The sequence below is a fragment of the Stenella coeruleoalba genome (assembly GCF_951394435.1).
Source record: "Stenella coeruleoalba genome assembly, chromosome: 4".
NCBI classification, from domain to species: domain Eukaryota; kingdom Metazoa; phylum Chordata; class Mammalia; order Artiodactyla; family Delphinidae; genus Stenella; species Stenella coeruleoalba.
Window position 1 is genome coordinate 114,209,379 of NC_137149.1, and position 14,093 is coordinate 114,223,471.

The 14,093-nt window shown below is 37.5% G+C and overlaps 2 protein-coding genes across 12 annotated transcripts in view; both read left to right on the plus strand.

Annotated features, from left to right (window-relative positions):
- Positions 1 to 14,093, plus strand: part of PTPN13 (protein tyrosine phosphatase non-receptor type 13) — a 235,670-nt gene that overhangs the window by 207,126 nt on the left and 14,451 nt on the right. For all 11 annotated transcript variants that reach the window (XM_079919588.1, XM_079919591.1, XM_079919595.1 and 8 more), the window contains one exon: positions 12,555 to 12,610. In XM_079919588.1, coding sequence (XP_079775714.1) covers positions 12,555 to 12,610 — 56 coding nt within the window. The remainder of the gene's footprint in view (positions 1 to 12,554; positions 12,611 to 14,093) is intronic.
- LOC307185390 (transcription initiation factor TFIID subunit 13-like) lies at positions 4,326 to 10,380 on the plus strand. Its single transcript, XM_079919607.1, has one exon. The coding sequence runs from the start codon at positions 9,997 to 9,999 to the stop codon at positions 10,354 to 10,356; it is 360 nt and encodes a 119-aa protein (XP_079775733.1). The 5' UTR covers positions 4,326 to 9,996; the 3' UTR covers positions 10,357 to 10,380.

Here is a 14,093-nt window from a genome sequence, read left to right on the forward strand (position 1 = left end):
TGTGAGGTGATACCTCACTGTAGTTTTGATTTTCATTGCTCTAATAATTAGTGCTGTTGAGCATCTTTTCATGTGCTTCTTGGCCATCTGTATGTCTTCTTTGGAGAAATGTCTATTTAGGTCTTCTGCCCATTTGTGGATTGGGTTGTTTGTTTCTTCAATATTGAGCTACATGAGCTGTTTATATATTTTGGAGATTAATCCTTTGTCCGTTGATTCATTTGCAAATATTTTCTCCCATTCTGAGGGTTGTCTTTTCGTCTTGTTTATGGTTTCCTTTGCTGTACAAAAGCTTTGAAGTTTCATTAGGTCCCATTTGTTTATTTTTGTTTTTATTTCCATTACTCTAGGAGGTGGATCCAAAAAGATCTTGCTGTGATTTATGTCAAAGAGGGTTCTTCCTATGTTTTCCTCTAAGAGTTTTATAGTGTCTGGTCTTACATTTAGGTCTCAAATCCATTTTGAGTTTATTTTTGTGTATGGTGTTAGGGAGTGTTCTAATTTCATTCTTTTACATGTAACTGTCCAGTTTTCCCAGCATCACTTATTGAAGAGACTGTCTTTTCTCCATTGTATATCCTTGCCTCCTTTGTTATAGATTAGTTGATCGTAGGTGCGTGGGTTTATCTCTGGGCTTTCTATCTTGTTCCATTGATCTATGTTTCTGTTTTTGTGCCAGTACCATATTATCTTGATTACTGTAGCTTTGTAGTATCATCTGAAGTCAGGGAGTCTGATTCCTCCAGCTCTGTTTTTTTCCCTCAAGACTGCTTTGGCTATTCAGGGTCTTTTGTGTCTCCATACAAATTTTAAGATTTTTTGTTCTACTTCCATAAAAAATGCTAGTGGTAGTTTGATAGGGATTGCATTGAATCTGTACATTGCTTTGGGTAGTATAGTCGTTTTCACAATATTGAGTCTTCCAATCCAAGTACATGGTGTATTTCGCTGTCTGTTGGTATCATCTTTAATTTCTTTCATCAGTGTCTTATAGTTTTCTGCATACAGGTCTTTTGTCTCCCTAGGTAGGCTTATTCCTAGGTATTTATTCTTTTTGTTGCAATGGTAAATGGGAGTGTTTTGTTAATTTCTCTTTAAGATGTTTCATCACTAGTGTATAGGAATGCAAGAGATTTCTGTGCATTAATTTCGTGTCCTGCACCTTTACCAAATTCGTTCATTAGCTCTAGTAGTTTTCTGATGGCATCTTTAGGATTCTGTATGTATAGTATCATGTCCTCTGCAAACAGTGACAGTTTTACTTCTTCTTTTCCAATTTGTATTCCTTTTATTTCTTTTTCTTCTCTGATTGCCGTGGCTAGGACTTCCAAAACTATGTTCAAAAATAGTGGTGAGAGTGGACATCCTTGTCTTGTTCCTGATCTTAGAGGAAATGCTTTCAGTTTTTCACCATTGAGAATGATGTTTGCTGTGGGTTTGTCATATATGGCCTTTATTATGTTGAGGTAGTTCCTTCTGTGCCCACTTTCTGGAGAGTTTTTATCGTAAATGGGTCTTCAATTTTGTCAAAAGCTTTTTCTGCATCTATTGAGATGATCATATGGTTTTTATCTTCAATTTGTTAATGTGGTGTATCACATTGATTGATTAGTGTATATTGAAGAATCCTTGCATCCCTGGGATAAATCCCACTTGATCATGGTGTATGATCCTTTTAATGTGTTGTTGGATTCTGTTTGCTAGTATTTTGTTGAAGATTTTTAGATCTATATTCATCAGTGATATTGGTCTGTAATTTTCTTTTTTTTTTAGTATCTTTGTCTGGTTTTGGTATCAGGGTGATGGTGACCTCATAGAATGAGTTTGGGAGTGTTCCTTCCTCTGCAGTTTTTTGGAAGAGTTTGAGAAGGATGGGTGTTAGCTCTTCTCTAAATGTTTGATAGAATTCACCTGTGAATCCATCTGGTCCTGGACTTTTGTTTGTTGGAAGATTTTTAATCACAGTTTCAATTTCATTACTTGTGATTGGTCTGTTCATATTTCCTATTTCTTTCTGGTTTCAGTCTTGGAAGATTATACCTTTCTAAGAACTTGTCCATTTCTTCCAGGTTGTCCATTTTGTTGGCATAGAGTTGCTTGTAGTAGTCTCTTAGGAGGCTTTGTATATCTGCAGTGTCTATCGTAACTTCTCCTTTTTCATTTCTAATTTTATTGACTTGAGTCCTGTCCCTCTTTTTCTTGATGAGTCTGGCTAATGGTTTATCAATTTTGTTTACCTTGTCAGAGAACCAGCTTTTAGTTTTATTGATCTTTGCTGTTGTTTTCTTTGTTTCTATTTCATTTACTTCTGCTCTGATCTTTATGGTTTCTTTCCTTCTGCTAACTTTGGGTTTTGTTTGTTCTTCTTTCTCCAGTTCCTTTAGGTGTAGAGTTAGATTGTTTATTTGAGATTTTTCTTGTTTCTTGAGGTAGGCTTGTATAGCTATAAACTTCCCTCTTAGAACTGCTTTTGCTGCATCCCATAGATTTTGGATCGTCGTGTTTTCATCATCCAATGTCTCTAGGTATTTTTTGATTTCCTCTTTGATTTCTTCAGTGATCTGTTGGTTATTTAGTAATGTATTGTTTAGCCTCCATGTGTTTGTGTTTTTTACATTCATTTCTAATCTCATAGCGTTGTTGTCAGAAAAGATGCTTGATATGATTTCAATTTTCTTAAATTTACTGAGGATTGATTTGTGACCCGAGATGTGATCTATCCTGGAGAATGTTCCATGTGCACTTGAGAAGAAAGTGTAATCTGCTGGTTTTGGATGTAATGTCCTATAATATCAATTAAATCAATCTGGTCTATTATGTCATTTAAAGCTTCTGTTTCCTTAGTTATTTTCATTTGGGTTGATCTGTCCATTGGTGTAAGTGAGGTGTTAACATCCCCCACTATTATTGTGTTACTGTCGATTTCCTCTTTTATAGCTGTTAGCAGTTGCCTTATGTATTGAGGCGCTCCTATGTTGGGTGCATATATATTTATAATTGTTATATCTTCTTCTTGGATTGATCCCTTGATCATTATGTAGTGTCCTTCCTTGTCTCTTGTAACATTCTTTATTTTAAAGTCTATTTTATCTGATATGAGTATTGCTACTCCAGCTTTCTTTTGATTTCCATTTGCATGGAATATCTTTTTCCATCCCCTCACTTTCAGTCTGTATGTGTCCCTAGGTCTGAAGTGGGTGTCTTGTAGATAGCATATTATGGGTCTTTTTTTTTTTTTTTTTTTGCGGTACACAGGCCTCTCACTGTTGTGGCCTCTCCCATTGCGGAGCTCCAGATGCGCAGGCTCAGCGGCCATGACTCATGGGCCTAGCTGCTCCGTGGCATGTGGGATCCTCCTGCACCGGGGCACGAACCTGTGTCCCCTGCATCAGCAGGCAGACTCTCAACCACTGCGCCACCAGGGAAGCCCATGGATCTTATTTTTTTATCCATTCAGCAAGCCTGTGTCTTTTGGTTGGAGCATTTAATCCATTCTCATTTAAGGTAATTATTGATATGTATGTTCCTATAACCATTTTCTTCATTGTTTTGGGTTTGTTTTTGTAGGTCCTTTTCTTCTCTTGTGTTTCCCACTTAGAGAAGTTCTTTTAGCATTTGTTGTAGAGCTAGTTTGGTGGTGCTGAATTCTCTTAGCTTTTGCTTATCTGTAAAGCTTTTGATTTCTCCATCGAATCTGAATGAGATCCTTGCCAGGTAGAGTAATCTTGGTTGTAGGTTCTTCCCTTTCATCACTTTAAGTATATCATGCCACTCCCTTCTGGCTTGTAGAGTTTCTGTTGAGAAATCAGCTGTTAACCTTATGGGAGTTCCCTTGTATGTTATTTGTCATTTTTCCCTTGCAGCTTTCAATGAATTGCCTTTAAATTTTGCCAGTCTGATTACTATGTTTCTCGGCATGTTTCTCCTTGGGTTTATCCTGTATGGGACTCACTGTGCTTCCTGGACTTGGGTGGCTATTTCCTTTCCCATGTTAGAGAAGTTTTGACTATAATCTATTTTCTCGGCTCCTTTCTCTCTTCTCCTTCTGGGACACCTATAATGCAAATGTTGTTGTGTTTAATGTTGTCCCAGAGGTCTGTTAGGCTGTCTTCATTTCTTTTCATTCTTTTTTCTTTATTCTGTTCTGCAGCAGTGCATTCCACCATTCTGTCTTCCAGGTCACTTATCCGTTCTTCTGCCTCAGTTATTCTGCTATTGATTCCTTCTAGTGTAGTTTTCATTTCAATTATTGTATTGTTCATCTCTGTTTGTTTGTTCTTTAATTCTTCTAGGTCTTTGTTAAACATTTCTTGCATCTTCTCAATCTTTGCCTCCATTCTTTTTCCGAGGTCCTGGATCATCTTCACTATCATTATTCTGAATTCTTTTTCTGGAAGTTTGCCTATCTCCACTTCATTTAGTTGTTTTTCTGGGGTTTTATCTTGTTCCTTCATCTGGTACATAGCCCTCTGCCTTTTCATCTTGTCTGTCTTTCTGCAAATGTGGTTTTTGTTCCACAGGCTGCAGGACTGTAGTTCCTGCTTCTGTTGTCTGCCCTCTCTGTCTCATACTTTCTAATGCTTCCCTATTATTCTCTTGCATAGATATACCATAATTTATTAAATTGAATATATATTATGAGTATTAAATTTATTATAAACAGTAATGCAGCAAAGATTCCTATTTCTTTATAATGTAAATTCTAGGTCTCACAAGACAGAATTATGCCCTCAACCCCAGCATTTCAAAGGTTTATATTATTTTTCTGATTACTGCAGGCATTTGAGTTTGTAGTCTGTTCTAGTTTGCTTGGGCTGCCATAACAAAACACCACAACCTGAGTGGCTTAAAAAAGAGAGAGAAAATTTATCTTTTCACAGTTCTGGAGGCTGGACGTCTACAATCAAGGTGTTAGAAGGTTTGGTTTCTGGCAAGACCTCTCTCCTTGACTTGTAGGCAGCTCTCTTCTAGCTGTGTCCTCACATGGTCTTTCCTTTGTGTGCACACACTCCTGGTGTCTCTTCCTCTTCTTATAAGGACACCAATCCTATTGGATTAGAGCCCCATCCTCATGACCTCATTTAGCCTCAGTTATCTCCATAAAGACCCTATTTCCAAATACAGTCCCATCGGGGGTTAGGGCTTCAACCTGTGAACTTTGGCAGGACACAGGTCAGTTCATAACACAGTCTTTGTCTTAGCCACTTATAAAATATAATCAAGGGCTTCCTGGGTGGCACAGTGGTTGAAAATCCGCCTGCCAATGCAGGGGACACAGGTTCGATCCCTGGTCTGGAAGGATCCCACATGCCGTGGAGCAACTGATCCTGTGCGCCACAACTACTGACCCTGCATGCCACAGCTACTGAAGCCCACATGCCTAGAGCCTGTGCTCTGCAAGAAGAGAAGCCACCGCAACGAGAAGCCCGCACACCACAACAAAGAGTAGCCCCTGCTTGCCACAACTGGAGAAAGTCCGTGCGCAGCAACGAAGACCCAATGCAGCCAAAAATAAATAAATAAAATAAATAAATTTTTTAAAAGAAGAAAAAAGAACACTCATGTACACGTCTTTGTGTGGATATGGAAAATTTAATTATATGTGTATAATCAAATTTTATTCACAATAGTTACAAAACAAGAGCTCTAGGCATAAATTCAACCAAGAATGTACATATTTATATTATGAATACTTTAAAACTCTACAGAGAAGCACAAAAGAAGTATTAAAGAAAAACATTCCTTGTTCTTTGATAGAAAAAATCTAAAATTTAAGTTCTCCCTAGATTCACCTCTAAATTAAATATGGTCCCATAAAATATTTTGAGGTTTCTGTTTTGTTTCGTTGTTTGTTTTAATAAGAGGCAGGGTGGCTTTGTGAAATGATTCTAAAGTTCACATAGTAGAATTAGGATGTAAAACTATCCAGAACAAATCCAAAAATTAAGGTTCTTGGAGGGAGAATATTCCTACCAGTTATTAGGAAATATTATGTAAATAATACATAAGTTGTCCTGCCACCGTAGTACAGATAGAGCCCACAAATTTGTGTCTTGAGAATTCAAGATGTTTAAGACCAAGTATTTCGGGCCAGTCGATCCTGAAAAACAAATTAGCACTTGAATAGGTGAGACTTCTGCTTTAGAAGAGATTTTGACTAATGGTAAGCAAAACAAAGAAAGCAAAAAACAAATTTAGGAAAAGAGGACACAAGGTACTGAAATAAAAACATGAAAAAGTTTCATGTGTTTCAAAATCTAAATGTGTTAAAGTCACAATGTTAATTATATTCATAAGAAGGCAAATTCAAAAGAGACAAATATGACTAATCTTCATCGCTGAAAGACTGAACCAGTATTCTAGAAAAGTTTTGTTTCATCTTAACGTTTCTCGAATATTACCTACATTTGAGTAGTTTTAAAGAGTTCCATAGCGTTTTTTTAAATATTCAGAAATTTGTAAGTGTGCCACATTGGGAGTCACCCTAAACAAATGATTATTTACTGAATTGGTTCTTAACAGTATATTTTGCAACCCTGAAAGTTTTATCATGTGCCAGAAGTTAAGGTGCTATCCACTGGTATTATAAAAAGTAGAGGAATGTCCTTTTTAAAAAGAAAGATTGTCCCTCTGATAGCTACTTGTGTAAGTCATTGCATTTGTCCCTCTGCTGCAATTAATTGTCTCTATACTTAACTATAGTAGCCCCCGGCTCCCCATCTACAGTTTCACTTTTGGGGTTTCAGTTACTTACGGTCAACCACAGTTGGAAAATGTTAAGTGGAAATTCCAGAAATAAACAATTCATAAGTTTTAAATGATGTGCCATTCTAAGCAGTGAGATGAAATCTTGCTCCGTCTCACTCCGTCCCACGCAGGACATAAATCATCCCTTTGTCCAATGTATCTTGCCCATTAGTCACTTAGTAGCCATCTTGGTTATCGGAGCAGTCATGGCAGTAACCAAGTGTTTGTGTTCATGTAACTCTTATTCAATGATGGCCCTGCAGTACAAGAGTAATGATGCTGGCAATCTGGATGTTGCCAAAGAGAAGCCATAAGTGCTTCCTTTAAGTGAAAAGGTGAAAGTTCTCTACTTCATAAGGAAAGAGAAAAATCGTATGCTGAGGTTAGTTGCTAAAATCTACAGTAAGAACAAATCTATCTGCGAAATTGTGAAGAAGGAAAAAGAAATTTGTGCTGGTTTTGCTGTTGCACCTCAAACTGCAAAAGTTAAGGCCACAGTGCATGAAAAAATGCTTAGTTAAGATGGAAGAGGCATTCAATTTGTGAGTGGAAGACATGAACAGAAAACAGAGTTCAGCACTTTCCATGGTATCAGGCATTCACTGGGTGTCTTGGAACGTATCACACCTCAAATAAAGGGGTACTACTATACCTCTTAGCGAAGTACTTCAGGCCAATGTCTGTGTGTTATTTGTGAATGAATGCCAGTCATACACATTATTGTAAATTACTACCGAAAGTTTCAAAACTCTTCACTTCAGCTGTTGCTGAACTTGTTTATTTTGGGGATAACAGGGTAAGAAGGGACGTCAGGGTGTCCGTCCTAAATTTGCTTGTGCAATCTAGCAGTCAATTTGGGAGATGTACACATGCAAATAAGTAAATTTTCTTCCTCCATGGAAGCTCTGATTTCCCACAAATAAATTGAAATTAATATCAGAATAAATTTTACTTTCAACTCTACAAAAAGCTATAGTAAGAAAACATATCCTGCTTTTTTATGGAGTGTCTGTGTGGAGTTCAGAGAGGATTATAAAGAATTAGGGAATATAGGGGCTATACAGGAGTATGTGGGTGTGGTTATTAAAGCCTCCTAGAGAATTAGCATTTTAAAGATTTTGATAGGTGAGATAAAATGGGAAAGAGCATTCCATACCGAGGAGCTTCTCAGCAAAGGTACGAAGGTCTGGATCAACATGGAAAATTCAGGGCACTAAATCATTGCTATTAGGGTATCACATGGTGTATTGAAAGCTAAGGCTTAAGAGATAGGGATGGGTTCATGAAATGACTTACATGCCATGCCAAAGAAAGAGCCCATATTTTCATCTGGCACTGGGCACTACAAATTATGTAGCTGGTCCTAGGTCCAGCAGATACCTCCTCTACTCTTCAAGTTGCTGAATCTGGATTCTTTGAGCAGTAGGATTACAAACTAACCTTCAAACAGGCTGGCCATGATAAAAACCTTAAATCTTTTCCTTGAGGCAGTACTACAGCCTCCTCCTCTTCCAAAGAGCCTACAATCCAGAATGAGGAGAGACTGACCCACCCCCAAACCATACATAGGTAAACTTTGCAAAAATAGTGAAAAATTGGTTAATACAAGCATTGCTATAGTGTATTTCCAATTGGGCTTTATCTCATTATTTTAATGTTAATAATAACACTTTACTCTTTTAATAAATTTATTTATTTATTTTTGGCTGCATTGAGTCTTCGTTGCTGTGCGTAGGCTTTCTCTTTGTTGTGGTCTGCGGGCTTCTCATTGTGGTGGCTTCTCTTGTTGCAGAGCATGGGCTCTAGGTGCGTGGGCTTCAGTAGTTGTGGCTCACAGGCTCTAGAGCGCAGGCTCAGTAGTTGTGGCGCACGGGCTTAGTTGCTCCATGGCATGTGGGATCTTCCAGGCCCAGGGCTCGAACCTGTGCCCCTTGCATTGGCAGGCAGATTTTTAACCACTGTGCCACCAGGGAAGCCCAGTAACACCTTTATAAAAGGCTGTATACTTTGCAAAATGATTGCACACATGGTGATTCCTAGATCAGGATTATGATGGGGAATAAGAAATCCAAATGACTACTTGGAAAAAAGTTTTAACCCAGACTAAAATTATCAGCTTCTAAAAGCGGATAAGGAGGGCTACCCTGGTGGCGCAGTGGTTAAGAATCCGCCTGCCATGGGCTTCCCTGGTGGCGCAGTGGTTGAGAGTCCGCCTGCCGATGCAGGGGACGTGGGTTCATGCCCCGGTCTGGGAAGATCCCACATGCCGCGGAGCGGCTGCGCCCGTGGGCCATGGCCACTGAGCCTGCACGTCCGGAGCCTGTTGCGTTCAAGCCCTGGTCTGGGAAGATCCCACATGCCGCAGAGCAACTAAGCCCGCATGCCGCAACTGCTGAAGCCCGTGCACTTAGAGCCCATGCTCCACAACAAGAGAAGCCACCACAATGAGAAGCCCGCGCACTGCAACGAAGAGCAGCCCCCACTCGCTGCAACTAAAGAAATCCTGCACGCAGCAACGAAGACCAAACACAGCGAAAAACAAATTTATTTTTTTAAAAAAACGAATAAGGTCTAAGAAGGTTTTTTTTCAGTTGTCAGTGGATAAAAACAATCTACTTTATTTCTTCCACCATAGAAGTTCTGTGTTTCCCTCAGATAAACTGAAAATGATATCAGAGTCACTTTATTATAGATACTTTTTAACTACAGAGTCTGTACCTAAAAGATCAAATAAACACGCAATTACAAGTTGTGATAAGGTCTATGAAGTTTAAAAAAGTGCTACGAAAGAGAATACCAAGGAGACCTACTTTTAGACTGGGTGGTTAGGAAACATCCTCAAAAGGTAAAGACACTTAGATTAAACAAGGAAAAAGTGAAAAAAGAGCGATTTTGAAGAGCTAAAAGAAAGGCCCATCAGTTTGAAGCCTAGTTAGTGAAGAGGAGAGTAAAACCAGATGGATTGTAGAGGTAGACAGAGGCCAGATAATGCAGGATCTTGAAATGGAAGGAATTTCTCATTTAAGATAATTTGTCCTAATGAAGATTTAAATGTAAGATTAACCATGTAAGAATGCAACTTGGCATCCCCTTCTGATTGTAGCAAACTGCTTCTGCAGGACTTGGGTCTCTGTGGCACCATACTCAGTTAAAGTACGACCTGATTGATCTCAGTTTCCTAGGGAGACACCCCTCACTTTAAAAAATAAAAGGGGAAATATGATAGCCCTTACATGTGGAATCTAAAATATGATACAGGCCCTGGGTGCTGGGATGGCAGATGAAGAAGAAGACCCCACCTTTGAGGAAGAAAATGAAGAAATTGGGGGAGGTGCAGAAGGTGGACAGGGTAAAAGAAAGAGACTTTTTTCTAAAGAATTACAGTGTATGATGTATGGGTTTGGGGATGACCAGAATCCTTATACTGAGTCAGTAGATATTCTTGAAGACCTTGTCATAGAGTTCATCACCGAAATGACTCACAAGGCAATGTCAATTGGAAGACAAGGTCGGGTACAAGTTGAAGATACCGTCTTCTTGATTCGAAAGGACCCAAGAAAGTTTGCTAGGGTTAAAGACTCACTTACTATGAATGAAGAAACGAGCTAGAAAAGCATTTGATGAACTATGGATCTTGACATTTTTTGTACTTTCTGAAGTTTCATTATTTTCTGGGGAAACCATATTTAATAACTATATTTTCCACAGTAACGTTCTGATATCTAGCCATGTGAATGAAAAATAGAGAACCACAACGTTTTCAGTCTTTATTTTCGTGTCTTCAATTTTAGAGTGATATTTGAGCCTTTAATTGCCTGCCATTATATTACCATACTTTGAATTAATTACTGGATTTTAATGACCACATGTAAGTCAAAGTACCTTGCAAACCATTCAGTTCCTTCTGACTTTTGACCATCTAAATGATGAATTAATATTTATGTATTAGGTGTACTTGTGCCATTGTAGGCTGTACTGTAGCTGTTTAATATGTGAAATCTAAATGGTACCTTTGATAGCGAAGACATGTGTTTCATGTATTCTAAAGTTTTTAGATTACAGTAGTCTTAAGTTATTAAAAGACTTTTAAGGAGAAAATGATAAAAAATACAACCTTTTAGGAGAAAATGATAGAAAATACAACCTTTTTTAGGAGGGTTTATTTGTCTTAAGATAATTTGTTTTAATACTCTTTAGATAACAAGAGTGATTTTTTTCATTTTAATTTTTTATTTTTTGAGAAAGTAAAACTTTCCTATGAATGCTTGTGTGTTGGAAGACTTATTTGGTTTAAAATCTTCAGGTCTTATACTATTTGTCAGTTTTTAAGAGAACTCATTTTCCCAGGTCAAAGCTTCTAAAAATAAGTGCTTTCAGTAGCAGGATAAGCATTTGGGGTAGTGTTTATTAAAACTTATTTGTTAGTACTTGTTCATTGTGGAAATGTGTACTTGACTAAGACCACGTGTGGCCATGGAAACCACTTTTGTAGTTCAGCATATACAGGTTTTGTGCGTATTTAGCTTATTGTATTATTCTTGCACTTAGCTTAAAGTAAGGATTAAAATTGCATTTAAGGGGATCATTGGATATTACTGTTTGTGAAACTGAATGTTTTGTGTCCCGCTTATAAACATTATCTATGAATTAGTACTTAGGAAAATTTTACTTTCTTAACCTATCAGTATAAGGAATAAAGTATGAAAAATTAAAAAAATATGATACAAATGAACTTATTTACAAAACAGAAAGAGACTCACAGATATAGAAAACTTAATGGTTACCAAAGGGCAAAAGGGGTGGGAGAGGGATAAATTAGGAGTTTGGTATCAGCATATACAAACTACTATATATAAAACAGATAAACAACAAGGTCCTACTGTATAGCACAGGGAACTATATTCAATATTCTGTAATAAACCATAATGGAAAAGAACATGAAAAAGAATATACGTGTGTATATATATATGTGTGTGTGTATGTGAATCACTTTGCTGTACACCAGAAACTAACAAAACATTGTAAATCAACTATACTTTAATTAAAAATTTTAAAAATTAAATAAATGGGCAAGATAACACATTGGAAATTTTAGATTTTAAAATTGAAGTAGTGTAAAAACATATGCCATGTATGCACATCTAAATAATTGTTACTTTAGATTTTTCTTTTTCCTTACCTCTATACATTCATATCCCTTATATAAGAAATGAAAGGGACTTCCCTGGTGGTACAGTGGTTAAGAATCCGCCTGCCAATGCAGGGGATGCGGGTTCGAGCCCTGGTCTGGGAAGATCCCACATGCCGCAGAGCAACTAAGCCCGTGCACCACAACTACTGAGCCTGCGCTCTAGAGCCCACGAGCCACAACTACTGAAGTCCACGCGCCTAGAGCCCGTGCTCTGCAACAGGAGAAGCCACCGCAATGAGAAGCCTGTGCACCGCAAGGAAGAGTAGCCCCCACTCGCCACAACTAGAGAAAGCCCGCGCGCAGCAATGAAGACCCAATGCAGCCAAAAATAAATAAATAAAATAAATTTATATATATAAAAAAAGAAATTAATGAAAAGCCAAGATGAGTGTGAGGTGAATAAGTGGAGCCAGCCAAAACTCTTGTGCCACTGCAGATGCCTTAGCCACAGTTTGGCATGCATTGATTGAATGTCGTGTGTCTTTGTAACATGATGATGAATAATAACAGTAAATATAGGAAATAAAATTGAACATTATATAGGATTGTTTTTGGTTTGTTTGTTTGTTTTTTTGGTACAATGGGCTAATTTGATTTTGGTTTCTCTTTGTTGTAGTCTACCAAAATGAATGGCTGTGAAGAATATTGTGAAGAAAAAGTAAAAACTGAAAGGTAAAAATACTATTTTTCAAATATTTATAACACTTTCTTTCTCTTTTTAGAAGTGCTCTCAAGATTTCCATTTAGATGTTGATTTTAAAATTAATGTGTCTTTTCCAGTCAAATGAGACTTATTGAGTAGATTATGGAAGTATGGTTGAATATTAAAAATGTTTCTGAATGTTGTTACAAGGAAGTTCTAGTGACATGTGACAATGTGTTTGTTATGACATTGCTCAAAAAAAGCAATGTATTCTCTTGACCATCAGAAAAAATGCAAGAAAAGTCTAAAAGGAAATGTGCCAACAATGATGGTAGTACCTTCTCCTGGTGTGATTATAGGTAACCTATTTTTCTGTTTCTCTAAATTTTTCTATACTTCACAAATTTCATTCTTTAATAAGAAAATAAAACCAAAGAAGGTAAGAAACATTTTAAACCCCCCACAAATGTTTTTATTTTTGAAAACGGTTTCTAATATAAAATAAGATTTTTTGTAACACTAAATGATGTCTCAGGAAGAGTTTATATATATTGTTGGCCAACAAAGTGGTTGTACATAAATTTTGCTTCATATTAAATGATAACCAAACAGTCAAAGGGAGCTATTTCCATTTTCCTAGAAAAGCAAATTGACAGTGAATTTTTCACTAAGTTAGACAGGGGGTACATATTGTTAACATAGAAATGCATAGTCTTATATTTAAAAGATCAGCAAATATCTGGGCCAGCCACCAATAGTAATAAGATACAGGCTCTTCCCTGTCAACAGGGGAAGGGAGGAAGAATAAATTAGTGTAAATTCTTTGGGTGGCAAATTGAAAACACTATTAACATACAGATTTTATTAACATGTTACTGATTCTTGGAAACACTTTTTAAAAATTTTAGCGTCTCATGAAGGGTCATAAAATTATAGTCTGATATTATTTCTTAATGTAAGCAAAGTAATAGCATATCTTTTTTTTTATTATTATTATCCAGATATTTATTGAGCACCTAATATAAACCAGACAGTGTGCTTGAAATACACTGTTAACAAGACAAAGAAGCTCCTTAACCCAAGGAACTCACAGTCTAGCATAAAGGCAAATATTAATCAAATAATCCCACAAATAAATCATCATAGACCATGAAAAATGCTGTTTATTGTAAAAAGTCATGACAAACTGTGAGAGGATATCACCTGGGGGCTTGATGTTCTCAGACAGTAAGTAGTAGGTGAGGTTTCTCCTTGAAGAGACATTTACGTTCTGAAGCATGAACAGGAGTCGCCTAGGACAGGGGTAGGGGTATGGGAAAGACGGCGTGGAGCTGTCCAAGCAGAGGAACAGCGTGTGCAAAGACCCCAGGGCGGGAGAGGGCACAGAGCACCTGAGGGCCTGAACTAGACCAGAGTGGCTGACAGCAGAGCAAACAGGAGAGGGGCCCGAGATGAGAAGGGAGCAGGGTAAGGACCTTGGCCTTTATCCCAAGAGAAATGGGGGCCATGGAG

Coding starts and splice junctions, on each gene's coding strand:
- LOC307185390 (XM_079919607.1), top strand. CDS start 9,997: ATGATACAGGCCCTGGGTGCTGGGATGGCAGATGAAGAAGAAGACCCC.